Here is a 21,022-nt window from a genome sequence, read left to right on the forward strand (position 1 = left end):
CATTCATCTGTCGGTGGGCATTTAGGTTGCTTCCATGACCTGGCTATTGTAAATAGTGCTGCAATGAACATTGGGGTGCCTGTGTCTTTTGGAATTATGGTTTTCTCTGGGTATATGCCCAGGAGTGGGATTGCTGGGTCATATGGTAATTTTATTTTTAATTTTTTAGGGAACCTCCATACTGTTCTTCATAGTGGCTGTATCAATTTACATTCCCACCAATAGTACAAGAGGGTTCCCTTTTCTCCACACCCTCTCCAGCATTTGTTGTTTGTAGATTTTCTGATGATGCCCACTCTAACCGGTGTGAGGTGATACCTCATTGTGCTTTTGATTTGCACTTCTCTAATATTAGTGATGTTGAGCAGCTTTTCATGTGCTTCTTGGCCATCTGTATGTCTTCTTTGGAGAAATGTCTATTTAGATCTCTGCCCATTGTTTGACTGGGTTGTTTGTTTTCTTAATATTGAGCTGCATGAGCTGTTTATATATTTTGTAGATTAATCCTTTGTCCGTTGATTTGTTTGCAAATATTTTCTCCCATTCTGAGGGTTGTCTTTTGGTCTTGTTTATAGTTTCCTTTGCTGTGCAAAAGGTTTTACGTATCATTAGGTCCCATTTGTTTATTTTTGTTTTTATTTCCACTACTCTAGGAGGTGGGTCAAAAAAGATCTTGCTGTGATTTATGTCAAAGAGTGTTCTTCCTATGTTTCCCTCTAAGAGTTACATAGTGTCCAGTCTTACATTTAGGTCTTTAATACATTTTGAGTTTATTTTTGTGTATGGTGTTAGGGATCATTCTAATTTCATTCTTTTACATGTAGCTGTCCAGTTTTCCCAGCACCACTTATTGAAGAGGCTGTCTTTTCTCCATTGTATATCCTTGCCTCCTTTGTCATAGACTAGTTGACCATAGGTGCGTGGGTTTATCTCTGGGCTTTCTATCCTGTTCCATTGATCTATATTTCTGTTTTTGTGTCAGTACTATATTGTCTTGATTACTGTAGCTTTGAGTATAATCTGAAGTCAGGGAGTCTGATTCCTCCAGCTTCATTTTTTTCCGTCAAGATTGCTTTGGCTATTCAGGGTCATTTGTGTCTCCATACAAATTTTAAGATTTTTTGTTCTAGTTCTGTAAAAAATGCCACTGGTAATTTGATAGGGATTGCATTGAATCTGTAGATTGCTTTGGGTAGTATAGTCACTATCACAATATTGATTCTTCCAATCCAAGAACATGATATATCTCTCCATCTGTTTGTGTCATCTTTGATTTCTTTCATCAGTGTCTTATAGTTTTCTGAGTACAGGTCTTTTACCTCCTTAGGTAGGTTTATTCCCAGATATTTTATTCTTTTTGTTACAATGGTGAATGGGATTGTTCCTTAATTACTCTTTTTGATATTTTGTTGTTAGTGTATAGGAATGCAACAGATTTCTGTGCATTAATTTTGTATCCTGTAACATTACCAAATTCATTGATTAGCTCTAGTAGTTTTCTGGTAGCATCTTTAGGATTATCTATATATAGTATCATGTCATCTGCAAACAGTGACAGTTTTGACTTCTTCTTTTCCAATTTGTGTTCCTTTTATTACTTTTTCTTCTCTGTTGCCATGACTAGGACTTCCAAAACTATGTTGAATAATAGTGGCGAGATTGGACATCCTTGTCTTGTTCCTGATCTTAGAGGAAATGATTTCAGATTTTCACCAATGAGAATGATGTTTGCTGTGGGTGTGTCATACATGGCCTTTATTATGTTGAGGTAGGTTCCCACTATGCCTACTTTCTGGAGAGTTTTCATCATAAATCGGTGTTGAATGTTGTCAAAAGCTTTTTCTGCATCTATTGAGATGATCATATGGTTATTCTTCAATTTGTTAACATGGTGTATCATATTGATTGATTTGCATATACTGAAGAATCCTTGCATCCCTGGGATAAATCCCACTTGATCATGGTGTAAGATCCTTTTAACGTGTTGTAGGATTCTGTTTGCTAGTATTCTGTTGAGGATTTTAGCATCTATATTCATCAGTGATGTTGGTCTGTAATTTTCTTTTTTTGTAGTATCTTTGTCTGGTTTTGGTATCAAGTTGATGGTGGCCTCATAGAATGAGTTTGGGAGTGTTCCTTCCTCTGCAATTTTTTGGAAGAGTCTGAGAAGGATAGGTGTTAGCTCTTCTCTAAATGTTTGACTGAATTCACGTGTGAAGCCATCTGGTCCTGGACTTTGGTTTGTTGGAAGATTTTTAATCACAGTTTCAAGTTCATTACTTGTGATTACTCTATTCATATTTTCTATTTCTTCCTGGTTCAGTCTTGGAAGCTTGCGCTTTTCTAAGGATTTGTCCATTTTTTCCAGGTTGTCCATTTAATTGGCATAGAGTTGCTTATAGTTGTCTCTTAGGATGCTTTGTATTTCTGCGGTGTCCACTGTAATTTCTCCTTTTTCATTTCTAATTTTATTGATTTCAGTCCTCTCCCTCTTTTTCTTGATGAGTCTGGCTAAAGTTTTATCAATTTTGTTTATCTTCTCAACGAACCAGCTTTTAGTTTTATTGATCTTTACTATTGTTTTCTTTGTTCCTTTTTCATTTATTTATGCTCTGATCTTGTTTTTTAAATTTATTTATTTATTTATTTTTGGCTGCATTGGGTCTTTGTTGCTGCGCGCGAGCTTTCTCTAGTTGTGGCTAGTGGGGGTTACTCTTCGTTGCAGTGCGCAGGCTTCCCATTGCAGTGGCTTCTCTTGTTGCAGAGCATGGGCTCTAGGCATGCAGGCTTCAGTAGCTGTAGCACACGGGCTCAGTAGTTGTGGCTCACGGGCTCTAGAGCGCAGGCTCAGTAGTTGTGGCACACATGCTTAGTTGCTCTGCATCACATGGGATCTTCCCAGACCAGGGCTTGAACCTGTGTCCTCTGCATTGGCAGGTGGATTCTTAACCACTGTGCCACCAGGGAAGACCCTCTGCTCTATCTTTATGATTTCTCTCCTTCTACTAACTTTTGGCTTTGTTTGTTCTTCTTTCTCTAGTTCCTTTGGGTGTAAGGTTAGATTGTTTGAGATTTTTCTTGTTTCTTGAAGTAGGATTGTATTGCTATAAACTTCCCTCTAACACTGCTTTTGCTGCATCCCATAAGTTTTGGATTGTCACGTTTTGTTGTCATTTGTCTCTAGGTATTTTTTGATTTCCTCTTTGATTTCTTCAGTGATCTCTTGGTTATTTACTAACGTATTGTTTAGCCTGCATGTGTTTGTGTTTTTTATGTTTTTTCCCTATAATTTATTTCTAATCTCATAGCGTTGTGGTCAGAAAAGATGCTTCATATGATTTCAATTTTCTTAAATGTACCAAGTCTTGATCTGTGACCCAAGATGTGATCTATCCTGCAGAATGTTCCATGTGCACTTGAGAAGAAAGGGTAATCTGCTGTTTTTGGATGGAATGTCCTATAAATATCAATTAATCTGGTCTATTGTGTCATTTAAAGCTTGTGTTTCCTTATTAATTTTCTGTTTGGATGATCTGTCCATTGGTGTAAGTGAGGTGTTAAAGTCCCCCACTATTATTGTGTTTCTGTTGATTTCCTCTTTTATAGCTGTTAGCATTTGCCTTATGTATTGAGGTGCTCCTATGATGGGTGCATATATATTTATAATTGTTATATCTTCTTCTTGGGTTGATCCCTTGATCATTATGTAGTGTCCTTCCTTGTCTCTTGTAACATTCTTTATTTTAAAGTCTATTTTATCTGACATGAGTATTGCCACTCCAGCTTTCTTTTGATCTCCATTTGCATGGAATATCTTTTTCCATCTCCTCACTTTCAGTCTGTATGTGTCCCTAGATCTGAAGTGGGTCTCTTGTAGACAGCATATATATGGATCTTGTTTTTGTATCCATTCAGCAAGCCTGTGTCTTTTGGTTGGAGCATTTAATCCATTCACATTTAAGGTAATTATCGATATGTATGTTCCTATTACCATTTACTTAATCGTTTTCAGTTTGTTTTTGTAGGTCCTTTTCTTCTCTTGTGTCTCCTCCCACGTAGAGAAGTTCCTTTAGCATTTCTTGTAGAGATGTTTTTGTGGTGCTGAATTCTCTTAGCTTTTGCGTGTCTCTAAAGCTTTTGATTTCTCTGTCGAATCTGAATGAGGTCCTTGCCTGGTAGCGTAATCTTGATTGTAGGTTCTTCCCTTTCATCACTTTATTTTTATTTTTATTTTTTTGCAGTATGAGGGCCTCTCACTGTTGTGGCCTCTCCCGTTGCGGAGTACAGGCTCTGGACGTGCAGACCCAGCGGCCATGGTTCACGGGCCCAGCTGCTCCGCGGCATGTGGGATCTTCCCGGACCGAGGCACGAACCCGTGTCCCCTGCATCGGCAGGCGGACTCTCAACCACTGCACCACCAGGGAAGCCCCCTTTCATCACTTTAAATATATCGTGCCACTCCCTTCTGACTTGCAGAGTTTCTGCTGAGAAATCAGCTGTTAACCTTACGGGAGTTCCCTGGTATTTTATTTGTCATTTTTCCCTTGTTACTTTTAATAATTTTTCTTTGTCTTTGATTTTTGTCAATTTGATTACTATGTGTCTCGGCATGTTTCTCTTTGGGTTTATCCTGCCTTGGACTCTCTGTGCTTCCCGGACTTGGGTGGCTATTTCCTTTCCCATGTTAGGGAAGTTTTCGACTGTAATCTCTGCAAATATTTTCTCGGATCCTTTCTCTCTCTCTTCTCCTTCTGGGACCCCTATAACGAGAATGTTGGTGCATTTAATGTTGTCCCAGAGGTCTCTTAGGCTGTCTTCATTTCTTTTCATTCCTTTTTCTTTATTCTATTCTGCAGCTGTGAATTCCACCATTCTGTCTTCCAGGTCACTTACCTGTTCTTCTGCCTCAGTTATTCTGCTACTGATTCCTTCTAGTGTATTTTTCACTTCAGTTATTGTATTGTTCATCTGTTTGTTTGTTCTTTAATTCTTCTAGGTGTTTGTTCCTTAATTCTTCTAGGTATTTGTTAAACATTTCCTGCATCTGCTCGATCTTTGCCTCCATTCTTTTTTCCAAGGTCCTGGATCATCTTCACTATCATTATTCTGAATTGTTTTTTGGAAGGTTGCCTATCTCCACTTCATTTAGTTGTTTTTCTGGGGTTTTATCTTGTTCCTCCCTCTGGTACACAGTCCTCTGCCTTTACATTTTGTCTTTCTGTGAATGTGATTTTTGCTCCACAGGCTGCAGGATTGTAGTTTTTCTTGCTTCTGCTGTCTGCCCTCTGATGGATGAGGCTATCAAAGAGGCTTGTGCAAGCTTCCTGATGGGAGGGACTGGTGGTGGGTAGAGCTGGGTGTTGCTCTGCTGGGCAGAGCTCAGTAAAACTTTAATCCGCTTGTCTGTTGATGGGTGGGGCTGGGTTCCCTCCCTGTTGGTTGTTTGGCCTGAGGCAAACCAGCACTGGAGCATACAGGCCCTTTGGTGGGGCTAATGGTAGACTCTGGGAGGGCTCACACCAAGGAGTACTTCCCAGAACTTCTGCTGCCAGTGTCCTTGTTCCCACAGTGAGCCACAGCCACCCCCCCACACCTCTGCAGGAGACCCTCCAACACCTGCAGGTTAGTCTGGTTCAGTGTCCTATGGGGTCACTGCTCCTTCCCCGTGGGTCCTGACGCGCACACTACTTTGTGTGTGCCCTCCAAGAGTGGACTCCGTTTCCCCCAGACCTGTCAAGGTCCTGCAATCAAATCGTGCTAGCCTTCAAAGTCTGATTCTCTGGGAATTCCTCCTCCCCTTGCCAGACCCCCAGGTTGGGAAGCCTGATACAGGGCTCAGAACCTTCACACCAGTGGGTGGACTTCTGTGGTATAATTGTTCTCCAGTTTGTGAGTCACCCACCCAGCAGTTATGGGATTTGATTTTATTGTGATTGCACCCCTCCTACCATCTCATTGCGGCTTCTCCTCTGCCTTTGGATGTAGGGTATCTTTTTTGGTGAGTTCCAGTGTTTTCCTGTCGATGACTGTTCAGCAATTAGTTGTGATTCCAGCGCTCTCGCAAGAAGGAGTGAGTGCACATCCTTCTACTCTGTCATCTTGAACCAGTCACCCCCTACACAATTTTTAAAGTTACTTTCCATTTACAATTATTACAAAATATTGGTTATATTCCCCACATTGTACAATACATCCTTGAGCCTATCTTACTCCCAGTAGTTGTACCTCCTACTCCCCTACCCTTATATCACCCCTCCCACCCACTGGTAATCACTAGTTTGTTCTCTGTATCTCTGAGTCTGTTTCATTTTTGCTATATTCTAGTTTGTTGTATTTTTTATTTTCCACATATAAGTGATATCATACAGTATTTGTCTTTCTCAGTCTGATTTATTTCACTTAGCAAAATGCCCTCCAAGGTCAGCCATGTTGCTGCAAATGGCAAAATTTCATTCGTTCTTATGGCTAAGTAGTATTCCAGTGTGTGTGTGTGTGTGTGTGTGTGTGTGTGTGTGTGTGTGTGTGTGTATAAATATATATAACATATCTTCTTTATCCATTCATCTGTTGATGAACACTTAGACTGCTTCCTTATCTTGGCAATTGTAAATAATGCTGCTATGAACAATGGGGTGCATGTATCTTTTTGAATTAGTGGGGTTTTTTCCCGAATATAACCAGGAGTGGAATTCCTTCCAAATTGGAAAGGAAGAAGTAAAACTGTCACTGTTTGCAGGTTACATGATACTATATGTAGAAAATCCTAAAGATGCCACCAGAAAACTATTAAAGTTCATCAGTGAATTCAGTAAAGCTGCAGGACATAAAATTAATATACAAAAATCAGTTGCATTTCTATACACTAACAGTGACGTATCAGAAAGAGAAATTAAGGAAACAATACCATTGTAGCAAAAAGAATAAAATACCTAAGAATAAAACTACCTAAAGAGGCAAAAGACCTGTACTCCAAAAACTATAAGACACAAACAGATGGAAAAATATGCTGTGTTCTTGGATTGGAAGAATCAATATTGTTAAAATGGCCATACTACCCAAGGCAGTCTACAGATTCAATGCAATTCCTATCAAAATACCAAAGACATTTTTCACAGAAATAAAACATAAAATTTTTAAATATATATGGAGACACAAAACCCCAAATAGCCAAAACAATCTTGAGAAAGAACAGAGCTGGAAGAATCACACTCCCCAACTTCAGACTATACTACAAAGTTACTGTAATCAAAACAGTATGATACTGGCACAAAAACAGACACATAGATCAATAGAACAAGATAGAGAGCCCAGAAATAAAGCCACACACTTATGGTCAATTAATCTGTGACAAAGGAGGCAAGAATATACAAAGGAGTAAAGACAGCTCTTTCTAGCCAGCACCGAGTGATTGGCATCTCTCGGGACAACTGGCACAAGCGCCACAAGACTGGGGGCAAGAGAAAGCCCTACCACAAGAAGCAGAAGTATGTGCTGGGACACCCCACTGACACCAAGGTTGACCCCCCACTGCATACACACAGTCCGTGGGTGGGGAGGCAACAGGAAGTACCAGGCCTTGAGGCTGGATGTAGGGAACTTCTTCTGGGGCTCGGAATGTTGTACGTGCAAGACAAGGATAACTGATGTTGTCTACAATGCATCCAACCACGAACTGTTCTGTACCAAGACCCTGGTGAAGAACTGCATCATGCTCATTGACAGCACACCATACGGACAGTGGCACAAGTCCCACTATGCACTGCCCCTGGGCTGCAAGAAGGGGGCCAAGATGACTCCTGAGGAGGAAGAGATATTAAACAAAAAACAATCAAAAAAATTCAGAAGAAATATGATGGAAAGAAAAAGGATGCCAAAATCAGCAGTCTTCTAGAGGAGCAGTTCCAGCAGGGCAAGGTTCTTGCATGCATCGCTTCAAGACCAGGCCAGTGTGGCCGAGTAGACGGCTATGTGCTAGAGGGAAAGGAGCTGGAATTCTATCTGAGGAAAATCAAGGCCTGGAAAATCAAATAAATCCTCCTCCCTCCTATCTTAGCTTGTGTAATGAATGTGTTTATTGTTCTGAAAAAAAAAAAAGATTCTACCAGCAATTTTACTGGGATCATGTTAAATGAATAAATTAACATAAGAAAGATTAAATCATTATGATGATGAGTCCTTCTACCCAAGAACATGTTATGCTTTTGAATTTGTTCAAGTGTTATTTTAAATTCTTAAATAAAGTTTCCTTCTTATAGATCTTGCACATGTCTTAAGTTTATTTTTATCTTTTTTTTGTTGCTTTTGTAAATGGTGTCTTCTCTGCCTTTATATATTCTGGTTATTCATGAAAGTGTATGTTTTTAATTTTTGTACACTGCACTCAAACAGTTCCTTAAATTCTCTTATTGTTTGATAGTTTTTCATTAGATTCTCTTGAGTTTTCCAGTATGCAATCATATTATCTACCAATAATGAGTGCTCCAATAATAATAATACATATGCATATAATAATAACAATTTTTACCTCCTTCTTCCTAAATTTTACCCCTAAGATTCTTTCTCTTTTCTAATTGTGTTAACTATTATCTTAGGAACTGTGTTAAATAACCGTGACTATACACTGTACAATTTTGTTTATATAACAGTCTTGAAATGACAAAATTATAGAAATGGAAAACAGATAAGTGGTTATCAGGGGCTAGGGAAAGAGGTGGAGAAAAGGAAGGTAGGTGTGGCTATAAAAAGGTAACATGGGGGCTTCCCTGGTGGCGCAGTGGTTGGGAGTCCGCCTGCCTATGCAGGGGACACGGGTTCGTGCCCCGGTCCGGGAAGATCCCACATGCCACGGAGCGGCTGGGCCTGTGAGCCATGGCCGCTGAGCCTGTGCGTCCGGAGCCTGTGCTGCACAACGGGAGAGGCCATAACAGTGAGAGGCCCGAGAACCGCAGAAAAAAAAAAAAGTTAACATGATCCCAACAGTACTAGAAATGGTCTGTATCTGAACTGTATCATTGTCAATATACTGGCTGTGATATCATACTATAGGTTTGCCATTGGGAAAAGGGACATGGAATCTCTGTATTATTTCTTACAACTGCATGCAAATCTATAATTATCTCAAAATAAGATTTTTTTTAAAAGAGCTCTAATCCAGTTTTTTTTAATGATAATGACAGGTATCCTTATTTTTCCCCGACTTTAATAAGGATATTTTCATTGTTTCAACATTAATCGTGATGCCAACTGATATAACAAAGATGCAATTAATCCAAATATATCAGCAATCACGATAAATACAAATGGATTAAATTCACATACATAGATGTATTATAGAAGTATCCATCCATTCCTTTCCATTGAGTTTTTTAAAAATCTGCAGAGACAACAGTCAAATGCAAATGTAGTATTTGTACAAATGAGAGAGGGCAAGTGTGGCAAAATATTAACAATTGATGAATTTCAGTGATGAATATATGAGAGTTCATTGTATTATTCTTATTCTTCCAACGTTTATGTTTACATCTTTTCAAAAGAAAATATAAAAATTTTAAAGAGGTAAACTAAAACTCCAGATAATAGCAATGCGGGGCTCATATTCAATGGGTAGTTAAGTTGCTAGGATCCTTGTTGTGTTTAGGAGGAATATAGAAATACTGACTAATTTGATACGTTGTTTTAAAATTTTATAGTTAATAATATACATTTAAAATTTAAGGGTAACCAAGACGAATTTTAAAAAAATAGCCCAATTTAAAAGAATTGAAATTTGTCAAATATGCCAGTAATCACAATAAAGGTAAGTGAATTAAACACACCTGTTTAAAGACAGACTCTCAGATTGGATTTAAAAATACAGTCCAGGCCTATACTTAATATGTCACTCTTGCAGGCTACACATAAACTGAAACTATATCCAAAAAATATAAAAATAAAGGACTCTAGAATATCATTTAATATAAAACGTATTTCCCCCCCGCTAAAAAAAAAAGCTGGTACGGCAGAGCTAACAGCAGACAAAACAGAATTTAAGGCAAAGAAGATTTCTAGAAATAAAAAGTGACATAACTTATACACATGGTCCGATGTTCTTCCTGAAAGAATCTTATCATTTTCCATTTCCAGCAGCAAAGTGTGAACAGTATTCCCAACAAGCATTTCAATGTAGGGCAGTATCAACATGTTGTTTATATTTGCAAACTCGATAAGCGAGAAGAAAAAGGAATCTTTTTGTAGTTTAATTTCAAAGCTCATATTCTCTTAAACACAGCACCAAGCATACAACAGATGTTTTGCAATTAATAGCGGGCTGGCTGCCCAGGAAAGCAGAAACTGGCATTCCTTTCAGAGTCCAAGCGGGCACTCAGCCTCGGGGGCAACGTCCTGGGCGAGGGAGGACCTGCGCCCCCAGGGCTGAACAAGCAAGAAGTCAGCTGCACCTGCATCACCTGACCAGCTGCCCCAACCCCCATGGTCTACATCTGCTCTGAATTAACTCTCAGCAGCTTATTTCACTTCTATACAGCACAGGATTTACTTTCTATACAATCACCACAAAGCTGTTCAGTGCCCTGAGGAGGCAAACAAGAACAGTTCTTCTATGACCAAGTCTGAACGACCAATTCCCTTCAATTTCACACAAAACTTTCATTAAAAACTCTTGACTAGAATTAGGTGCAGTTAGCAATTTCCAAAGAAATTGCCAATATATTTTCCCTGGAAACAAAGAGAAAAAAGAAAACATTTCTATAAAATTTAGTAAAAACTTACTGAAATTGTTAATAAAAATTCTTTGAATTTACAATCAAATGACAAATTGACGCCAGGCACTCTGCTGAAGGCTTTCACACTGTGTTCTCTGACCCAATTCTCAGAAACAATCCATTTAGGTGGTATCATAATATCCCCATTTTACTGACAGTCAAACTGAGCGTCAGAAAGGTTAAATGACTTGCCCAATGCCAAAAACCAACAAGAGCACCCATGCCTCAAACCTAGAGTAATGAGCTCACAGAGGTAAGCTCTAATGCAGTCAGTCCTGTTATTCATATTATCTCCAGCATGGTTATGACTGAAAATAATACTTCTCATTAACCAGCCTGGATCATTTAGGATACTCTGTGTAATAAAGTCTTCAGAAGAAAGCAACCATTATGATTAATATGAGCAGAAATCTCAGATTCGATATTTCTAGTCATGTTCTGGAAAAATTCTTATGCATAGTTACAGCAACAAGCACTTCAGCCAAGAGAAGACAGTTAATCATTCCAAATAATGCTGGACCCAGGTGATATTATTCCCTGACAGACTGGGCTTCTCGTGCACACACTTTTGCTGATACAGCTGCTCTCACTTGATGCTCTAGAAAGGTTTTCTGATTTACGGCTTGAAGTTGAAATTACCCAAGAGTTTTAAAAGCAGTAAGAAAGCCACATGCATTTTACTGTCACCATCTCAAAATTCTGCCTTTCATTTTTGCCTACAATTTTTTCCTGAGTTGCTGGAATGTACATATGGCTAAAGAGAAGAAGAAAAATAACTCCTTAAAATGGAAAACATCGCAAAACTATATGTGATATTTTAAAGTCATGAAGTGAAAACAAAACAACAAAACCCCTTTGGTCTCTATGGTCACTTGCAGGAAAAATAAGTGAAGGAGGCAAGGCAAACACACTGACATTTTTTAGTGTGTTTTTCCCATTTGTTTTCCCTGCCAGAACGCTACATCGTATTTACCAGGGTCTGTACACATGCAGAGAAATGAAAACAGACCTTGCCTGCTGCAGGCCAGAAATGAGGTTTCCTTTTATCTGGCACCACGTAGCTTCTAGCTAGAAGCATGTTCCTAATGGAAGCAATCACTCACCAATGGCTTTAGATTTTGTTGTTTTTGTTTTAAAGGATTCACCCAAAAAATCTCTATGAAAGAATACCAGTATCTTTTCGATTTTCAGCAAGGGACTCTTTTTTAAGCGACAAATACATACTTGGCAATTCTGAGCCAGATCACTTTCACTATTTATGGGGTTCTTTCCTCCATTTTTTTTTTATTATGGTAAAAAGCACGTAACATAAAATTACCATCTTAATCATTTTTAAGTGTCATTATTAGTGTTTTCAATAAAATAATAGCCCTAAGAATATAAAAAATCCTTTAAAACATTTATCCCTTTTAAGTATCACTGTAAATATTTCTGCTGTCTCAGGAAAAGTGTTGTAAAAGGCATCACGCTTCAGCTACAGCATAAAGGTTCGCCCACTGCAGCTCCCATGGAGTTAATTAAACAAGCACAATTCAGGTGCCTACCTGGTTATCTGAAAATACGTTTTTCATATGAAATGTGGCACAGATAAATTATATCCACAGATCATTTTTCAAAGTCAATTTTATCCTCACATTTTCCAAATCTTTGGCTAAAATATTATCCAATAAAAGCAAAATGGCTTTGTGTTTTTCACCTCTTTTCTCTACTCAGTCTTTTCTTTGAAGAATGGGGGTGGAGGGCCAGGATGTAAAGAGCATTAAGGGGGAGCAGCAAGACTCCTAAATGAACACAAGGAATCAGTAGTTAGCTCTTTGAATAACCTAGAGTTGACATGCTAAAAGGGTCAAGCCTGTAATTTTCAGCTACAAAAAACATGTCTATGAAGGTAACATGCAGCAAAAACAAAACAATATTCTGAAAAAATGCTCTCACTTCTTTGGGTTCTGTTCAAAGATTTTACGCAAAAACCCCTATACGAGTTTCATTAAGGCTCCTAACTATTAAATGCTAGTTACTCTGAATGGCAAGTCAAAATACAAATCAAAATAAATACAAAATTCAAAACACATGTTAAAAGAACACCAAATTCTTTGAAGTTGTTCTTGAAGAAGTTCCTGTTGTCCAATTAAAGGAAGTTTTTGTTTTCTGTTTTTGGATTTTTTTTTTTAAAAGGAAGAAGAGGAGGAGGAAGGGGAGGAAGGGGAGGAGGGGGAGGGGGAGCAAAAAGAACAGTGCAGAGGAAAAGTCTTTTTATTAAAGATCAAGCAGCCAACTCAGATTTAAAATTGAGTTCCATGTACACTGTATCTCAGGAACACCCATTCTGGCATGTCCTAAATTACATGTCATCTCTGGCTGGGAATAATAGGCCAAGATAGGCCAAGCCCAAGAAGAGCTGGTAATCAAAGGCAAGACAACTACACTCAGGAGAATTTCTCTAGTATCTACCTACAGAATGCAATTAGTCACATCTAAAAATTGCTTTCAAAACATGCAGTTCAAAGACTGAGTTTCCTTTTGCTATCCATTCACAATAAAATATTTGTAGAGATTTGACGTCTTTTGACATAATTGTATCAGTTGCAATACATATAATGTCCATTCAATTTTACAAAGTACATTTTAATCAAAGCTACATGTATCTTCTGACCTTTAAGAGACTCAAAATCATTGTTACAACAGTGAGAAACAAGCGATCTCTTATCAAACACAAACCTGGTTCTGATTACTTTTTGTATTTGAAGCTGACATAAGTAGTTTGCTCTGTCTGGAAATTTAAAATCAATTCCCAAATGGAAATGGTACTCTTGAGCCCACACCAGAGTAAGTTTCTTACTCTCCTTGCCCAGTCTTGGTCAAAACCTTAGCACTACTCAACAGCAACTAAAATCTTGAAATCAATTTAAAATCTCTATCCTTGCCCAAACGTTATATCTACAGAGCTGACTCAATAAATAATGATAAGTGATCAGTAAGGTTAAAACTGGACCTTCAACTATCCAATCCTTGGTTTGCATTAAAAAAAAAAAAATCTTATGAGTTTGTTCACTTTAACTATGAAATCAAATGAAAAATCTGACCTTGTGATGCCCAAATTCATTCAAAATGGTTCTCAGTTTTCTGGTGTTGCTATATGGTTTTCGGGCAGCAACAGCTGGATGGGAGTCCCGCCAGTCGACGGACAAGCGGTGATACCAAAAACGCTCACTCTCCAGAACATGAGCTGATTTAACAGTAGGATCAAAACGATGCACTTCACATCCATCATTGGCCATGCTGACCTCAAAATGGGTATCATCACTTCCCAGCCTGTAAAGAAAGAGGATGAAAATCAACAACAAAAAAATATATGGAGCAAAAGTGTTGTATTGACAAAAATGACAGTGCCAAGGTCAATTTTCTTAGTCATATCAAGCCTTCTCCTGTTTTAACACATGGCTTGTTGTACACATTCCATAAACTTTCCTTCACAAAAAGCATTAAAGCTAAAAGCTGGATAAAAGAAAGGAGAGAAATTATGTGCTAAATGCAGACCAGAGAACCACATGTTCAAACATGTAGAAGCATATCAAATCGATTTTTTAAAAAAAGATATAAATTATAGTAGCAATGAAACAAAGAAGACTATCTAGTCGTCTTAAGAGATTTTCTCAGAATATGTCAAAAATATAAGTCTGAGCAACAGTTCCCTTAGGGAGAGGTGCATGGCTATGGCGCTGTGCATGCAGTTTGACTTAAAGACAACAGCTGTTTTCTTAAGAACGGAGTGCATTTTAAATAGTACAGTTAAAGAAAAAAGGCAGACGTATGTGGTTCTACTGGATCTAGTACTCAAGAAGCAAGAGGTATATCACCTAAATTCACATCAGCAGGGGGTAGAAATCATGAATTAGTTGTACTTAAGTACCCAGTTAGGTAACACATATTGTGGAATATTCATAGTTACAAATTTTTAATTTACTCATAAATATTCCTTACTTGGTGATATAAGATTCATAACTTTGATTAAAGCATCATTTTGAATGAAAAAACATGAAATTAACCAAGAGAAGATGATTTTTTTTAAAAAAAAGGTGATTATGACTTTTCTGCCCCAAATACTATAATTAGATGTGCTTAAAGATACCAAAATCCCAGAGTATCTATAATGCATTGGCCAAACCTGAACCCAGGGCAGAAATGCTTCATCCTCTTAGACTCTACTATTACAGACTATTTTATAATTTGGAAATATACAAGCTTATTGGGTAACAATTTAGTTAACTAAAGTAAGTCTTCACTACAGAGATCTTCCACCTAAACATTCTTAATATTCTGTTTGCCTTGTTCTCTCCCTTCACTCCCACTACATTCTTTTAATCTCACCGGACCCATGTCATGTTAGCCCTCTGCTATTCTTCAGCTGTAATTCTCTTGACACTTTTGGCTAGAAAAAGATTCAGCACTCTTCTCACAAACATTCCCATTCCTTCTACCCAAGAGATCCTGTTTCCTATTTTCAACCTCCTATTGAACCCACACAGCTCAGACCATTGTAATCTCTATCCAAGCTTTCCCCCAATTTGTTCATTATCTAATCTGGTGTTGCAGATTGACTTGCTGGCCCTAACTCTTCACCCCTTCATCCACACTACTGCCATGCTCATCACGTATGGAGTGTCCTTTCCTGTCCCTTCATTTTTTGGCTTGGCTACGTGACTTGCTTTTTGGAAGAAAGGGACATGATACCAGTCCTGATCCTAGGCTTCGAGCACTTCAAGAATGAACAATGGTTCACTCTTTTGTACTATTATTGTGACAAAAACATACCCTGGATAGCTTGCTGGTCTCAGGAAACTAAAAGACATGAGGAGCAGAGGTGTCCCAGACAATCCACTGGCCTTCTATGAAACACACAGCTGCCCTTAGCCACCTCAGCCTGAAGTAAAGTCTCTCAGCTGAGCCTGACGTGGATCAACTGAAGCTCAGCTGATCTGCAGACATGTGAGCAACAATAAATAATGGTTTTAAGCTACTGAGTTTTAGAGTGACTTGTTACATAGCAACAGCTAACTGATAAACCTGGCATTAAATGTATATCTAAGAGTTGCAGTAGACGCTGCAAAGCACTTTTTAGTACACAGATTTATTTCTTTATAGATCAGAATGTTATAGAACTCACCTGTCCCAAGAGATTTTTCACTTAATTGAATTTGTTGAAATTTAGGGAATTCCCTGGCAGTCTAATAGTCAGGACTCCACACTTTCACTGCAAGGGCCTGGGTTTGATCCCTGATCGGGGAACTAAGATCTCGCAAGCCGTGTGTCATGGCCAAAAAAAAAGTTTTTTGAAATTTAGATGAGCAAAACCTGTGTTATCATGGAAACATGGAACCCAGTGGAAAAATGGCAGTCCTGTAGCTTTACTAAGAGAACAAAACACTAGTCAAATAAGTACTCATTAAATACAATTTCCATATAAATTTTCTATGTAAAAAAGTGAATGATTTCTCCATGAATTTTCAAAATATAATTTCAAGAAAACACTTTCCACTGTAAAACATGTATGTATTTTAATCAAGCCCTCAGAAATTTTTAAGAATTAACCACATAACAGCTGTGTAACTAGTTTTTTTAGTAAGGTACTATATTATGTATTGATATGTTTTCAATTTAAACTAGCTTCTTACAATTAAAAAAATAACAAACACACTTAGAAAAAGTTAAAGTTGTATATAAGTATATAAAACAAAAAGTTTCCTACCACGAGAATTTTAGCCATCAATTTCCAGAGATAATCAGTTAGCAATTTTTTGTGTATCCTTCCAGAGATTTTCTACACATGTACAAGGATTCTCTATTAGAAATATCATAAGTACACATACACATATATAAGTTAATCATTAGATGAAGGGGAACTATTCTGTATGATACACTAAATAACATGAAACTACTGAAATTTGTAAATTTTCTGTTATGCTTTTACTAAACAAAATCCATTTAATCTAAATGTATAATATGTACTGTATTAGAAAGTAATAAACTACATTTATTTAATCAAGGTCTGTAATTCTTACTTTCATTTATTCAAAATGGTATTGCTACTTCTTCACACTTAGTTTAAATTAGTCAAGTTTGTGGTAGGTGTAAAAAGCAACAGGAAGAACAAATTTAATATACGTAAGTGTTGCAAAAAGTGGCCCAAAGGGGTAAAATCAGGACTCAAATCCAATCCAGGTAGTTCCAAAGCATGTGCTCTTTACACTCTACCTCACTGCAAGTAAGGGTAGGACACAGAATCATGGAAGGAATATTTGTGAACTTAGGGATCTAGGAAACTGTCAGCTACTAGATAGTAAAGCTCCATGAAGTAAAGGGCTGTGTCAATCTTGCTTATTTCTATATCCCTAGTGCTGAGGAGATAGATGAATGATGACAGACAAACCCACAAAATGCTGCACTAAGTAAAAGAAAACTATTAGGTAGGGTCTGGAATTCCCAGAATATACAGTACAATATCCAACACAGCATGGAATGGGCTACATTTCACTGACTTATTCATATTTATTAATAAATATTTACAGAGCACTTTATATGTTCAAGGCAGTACCCTAGACACCAGAGACAGATAAATTAAACATGATCCTTGATCTGAAGAAACTCAGAAGTAGTAAAGAAGAAAGATCTTTGAACAAATAACTACAATAAATTAAGTAAAAGAAAATTCTTTTTATAGCAAAAATCTATTTAGTCTATAAGGAAACTATTTTCTGCACTTATTTAACTGGAAAGAGAATTCGCTGTAGAAAATTTTACTTTATAGAAATTATCTGTCTATCTGTATCTATATATATACATATATATAGATCATGATCATATGGCTTTTACCTCAAAGTCTAAGACAGTTGTTCCAGTTCCTGCCATCACAACTGCATTCCAGCCATCAAGAAAAGTAAAAAGGGAGGTGAAGGTCACATCCTTTCCTCCTAGGTGCATGGCCTAGAAATTGCACACATCACTTGCACTCATATCACATTGCTCAAAGTTAGTCATATGGCCACTTGTAGCTGCAAGGAAGGCTAGAATATGCAATCTTTGGCAAGGTGGCCACGTGCCCTGCTAAACTCAGGAGTTCCATTACCAAAGAAGAATGGAAGAATGAATACTGGGGGACAATTAGCAATTTCTACTATAACCCATTTTTGAAATAGTTAAGCTGTTAATACATATATTCAAAGGTATAAGCCTTCATGAAGACTGTAACCTACCCTTCTATGTGGCAGAGAGATAAATTATATAACTCATGCTTATAAATATTACGCTGTATATGTTAATGGAGAGGTTTGAGATCACAAAAACTCTTCAGTACAGAAAGGTCATCAAATCTGAGGGATTTGTTGAAGAAATAGGAAGGGGGCAGATAACAGGACTAAACAGCCAAAGGTAGTAGAATAACAGAGTAACCATTTTTGCCCTCCTCTCCTGATGTCTCAGAAAGCAACAACTAGGATCCCTAAGTGTGGGTGTGCAGGATGTGCACTAAACAACTCTAGGGGGCACCACGCCTAATCACTATAATGATTATGCAGCAGATAAGTAAAGGTTCTTGAGAGAGCAAATGCCTTTCCCATGTTGTATAAAAGTGTCCCTTGAACTAGCTACAGTGCTGGCAACTGCATCCCCTTTAGTGTTACTGAAGAGTAGAAGGGATGGATGTGGCACTGTTTCAAGTCCTTGGTTATTCTTTTAAAATATTTCCAAGAGTATTGAGGTGACTATCCTTTATGTTCCCTAAGAAGCAAAAGCTCAGAGTATAAACACATGAAGAGATGCTCAAGATCGTTAGCCAGTAGGGAGAAACAAAATAAAACTATAATGAGATACCATTTCACATCTACTAGGATGGCTATAATCAAAAAGACCAATAATAGTAAGTGTTGATGACAATGTGGAGAAATTGAAACCCTCATACATTGCTGGTGGGAACATAAAATGGTATATAACCAAGAGAAATGAAAACATATGTCCACACAAAAACTCATACATGACTGTTCATAATAATATTATTCATAGTAGCCAAAAAAGTGGAAACAACCCAAATGTCTATCAGCTGATGAATGAATAAATAAAATGTGGTATATCCATACAATGGAATATTATTTGGCAGTAAAAAGGAATGAAGTAATGATACATATTACAACACGGATGAACCCTGAAAGCATTATGCTAAGTGAAAAAGCTAGTCAAAACACCACATATTATATGCTTTCATTTATCTGAAATGTCCAGAATAGGTGAATCTATAGAGACAGAAAGTAGATTAGTGGTTGCCTAGGACTGGGAGACAAAGAGCTGAAAGAGGGTTGGAGGGAATTGAGAGTCAGTGCTACTGGGTACAGGCCTTCTTTCTTGCGGTGATGATAATGTTCTAAAATTGACTGTGGTGACTAAAAACCATTGAACTGTACCCTTTAAATGGATGAATTGTGTGTTATGTGAATTATACCTCAATTTAAAGCTGTTTAAAAAAATAAAATCAGAGCAGATACAGGGAAAGTTTTTAACTCTCATCACTGAAGACAGAAAGGTTGGAAGAAGTAAGACAATTAGTGTTTTTCCCAGGAGGAGTTTCAGTCGTCCATTCCTCATCCTAGCAGGAACCAGAGAATCTGGCCAAATAATTATCTAGATCTGTAAACTGCCAACTACTAGAGAAGGAGAAATAGGTTTTCCAAAGCATAAATGACATTGAAGAGTGGATTAAAATATTTTATAATTATTAATTTTTATTAAATAACATTGCATAAAACGACAAGACTTCATCTAAAATATATTCTTAACAGGGATGATATCACACCTAAGCAGGCAAAAATTGATTCTTGAGGGCCAAAAAAAATCTTCTTGTTTTTATGTCTAAAGCATAGATAATACATATGTTACATAAATAGATATACGGTGTATCTATAGTATTAAAATTTCATGGGGAGAGTGATTAGGAAAAAAATTGTCTAAAAAGGGTCCTTGGGTCCATGATTTTCTGATTCCTCATTCATATAGAATATGAGCTCCTGGGCTTCCCTGGTGGCGCAGTGGTTGAGAGTCCACCTGCCGATGCAGGGGACGCAGGTTTGTGCCCTGGTCTGGGAAGATACCACATGCCGCAGAGCGGCTTGGCCCGTGAGCCATGGCCGCTGAGCCTGCGCGTCCAGAGCCTGTGCTCCGCAACGGTAAAGGCCACAACAGTGAGAGGCCCGCGTACCACAAAAAAAAAAAAAAGAATATGAGCTCCTGCTGTGCTAATTAAACTATTAAAAGATAAAAATTTTGGCTCTGAAGCTCATTCATTCCTCTTGAAATGCTCAGGGCAACCAGAAGTCCCAGATTTTCTGCCTAAGATATTGGCTCTTGTTGCCTAACCATGTATCAGTATCAAATTTTCTTCTGTCTCACATTGAGAATCTGTCTTCAAACCAAGTGGTATTAACATGTCAGAGAACTAAAGGAGAGCTGAAAAAGATTTACCTATGTATTATCCCTTCTCAAGTTTTCTCTTCTATTCCCACTCCTACCCCTGAAATATAATCTTTGACATGAAGGATAAAAAGATGATTTTCCCAATGCACTTTAGCTACCACCCTCATCCCCACCCCATCTCCCCACCATCACCCCTCCACCTCACACACAAAAAGACTTTCAGGGCAGGCCCCATCTAAAGCCATGCAGTAGACAAAATATCATCATGTGAACCCACATCCTCTCCTCCTATCTCTTCTCTTTCTCTTTCTCCGTAACATAACCTTCCTTTTCAGTGCCTTCCCCTATCTTAATTGGTCTATTCTATCCCTTTTCAAAATTGAAAAGGAGCTTCTTTAAATTTTCAACTGAACTTTACTCAGAGTATACTCTCCTAGAAAAAGGTCTTTTACATTAACTACAGAATAAAAAGCTTTGATTCTTAGTAAAGAAATTTCAGACATCAGAGAGAAGGTAGAGGTGACGGCTGCTTCAGTTCTTGGGAGTGGAAGAAAGGTAGGACATGGATCAGAAGGAGGGCATTCAGCCTCTGCTTTCTGATCAGTATATCCTCAGATCCCTTCTTCCTCTCACCCCCAGAAGGCCACCACCCCTCCTCACCCCTCCGTTGCAGCTTCATTCGTTATGCTCAGGATAGGAATGGCTGCCACAGCCCTGAGGTTTGGAGCACATACTGCCTGGATGTGGGTGCCCCGTGACCCACCTGCCACCTGCCCTCCCCACCCATCTCACAGCTATCCCAACAC

The 21,022-nt window shown here is 38.0% G+C and overlaps 1 protein-coding gene and 1 pseudogene across 2 annotated transcripts in view; one reads left to right on the plus strand and one right to left on the minus strand.

The window, feature by feature from the left end:
• Positions 1-21,022, minus strand: part of METTL24 (methyltransferase like 24) — a gene marked incomplete at its 5' end in the record, with an annotated part of 111,162 nt that overhangs the window by 46,101 nt on the left and 44,039 nt on the right. The window contains one exon of the mRNA XM_082668892.1: positions 13,844-14,072. Within this exon, the coding sequence (XP_082525018.1) occupies positions 13,844-14,072 (229 nt within the window). The remainder of the gene's footprint in view (positions 1-13,843; positions 14,073-21,022) is intronic.
• Positions 6,408-8,031, plus strand: LOC309831817 (small ribosomal subunit protein eS8-like; annotated as a pseudogene). Its single transcript has 2 exons — positions 6,408-6,419; positions 7,354-8,031. The product of its transcript is annotated as a small ribosomal subunit protein eS8-like (transcript).

The sequence above is a fragment of the Grampus griseus genome (assembly GCF_964374135.1).
Source record: "Grampus griseus genome assembly, chromosome: 13".
NCBI lineage: Eukaryota > Metazoa > Chordata > Mammalia > Artiodactyla > Delphinidae > Grampus > Grampus griseus.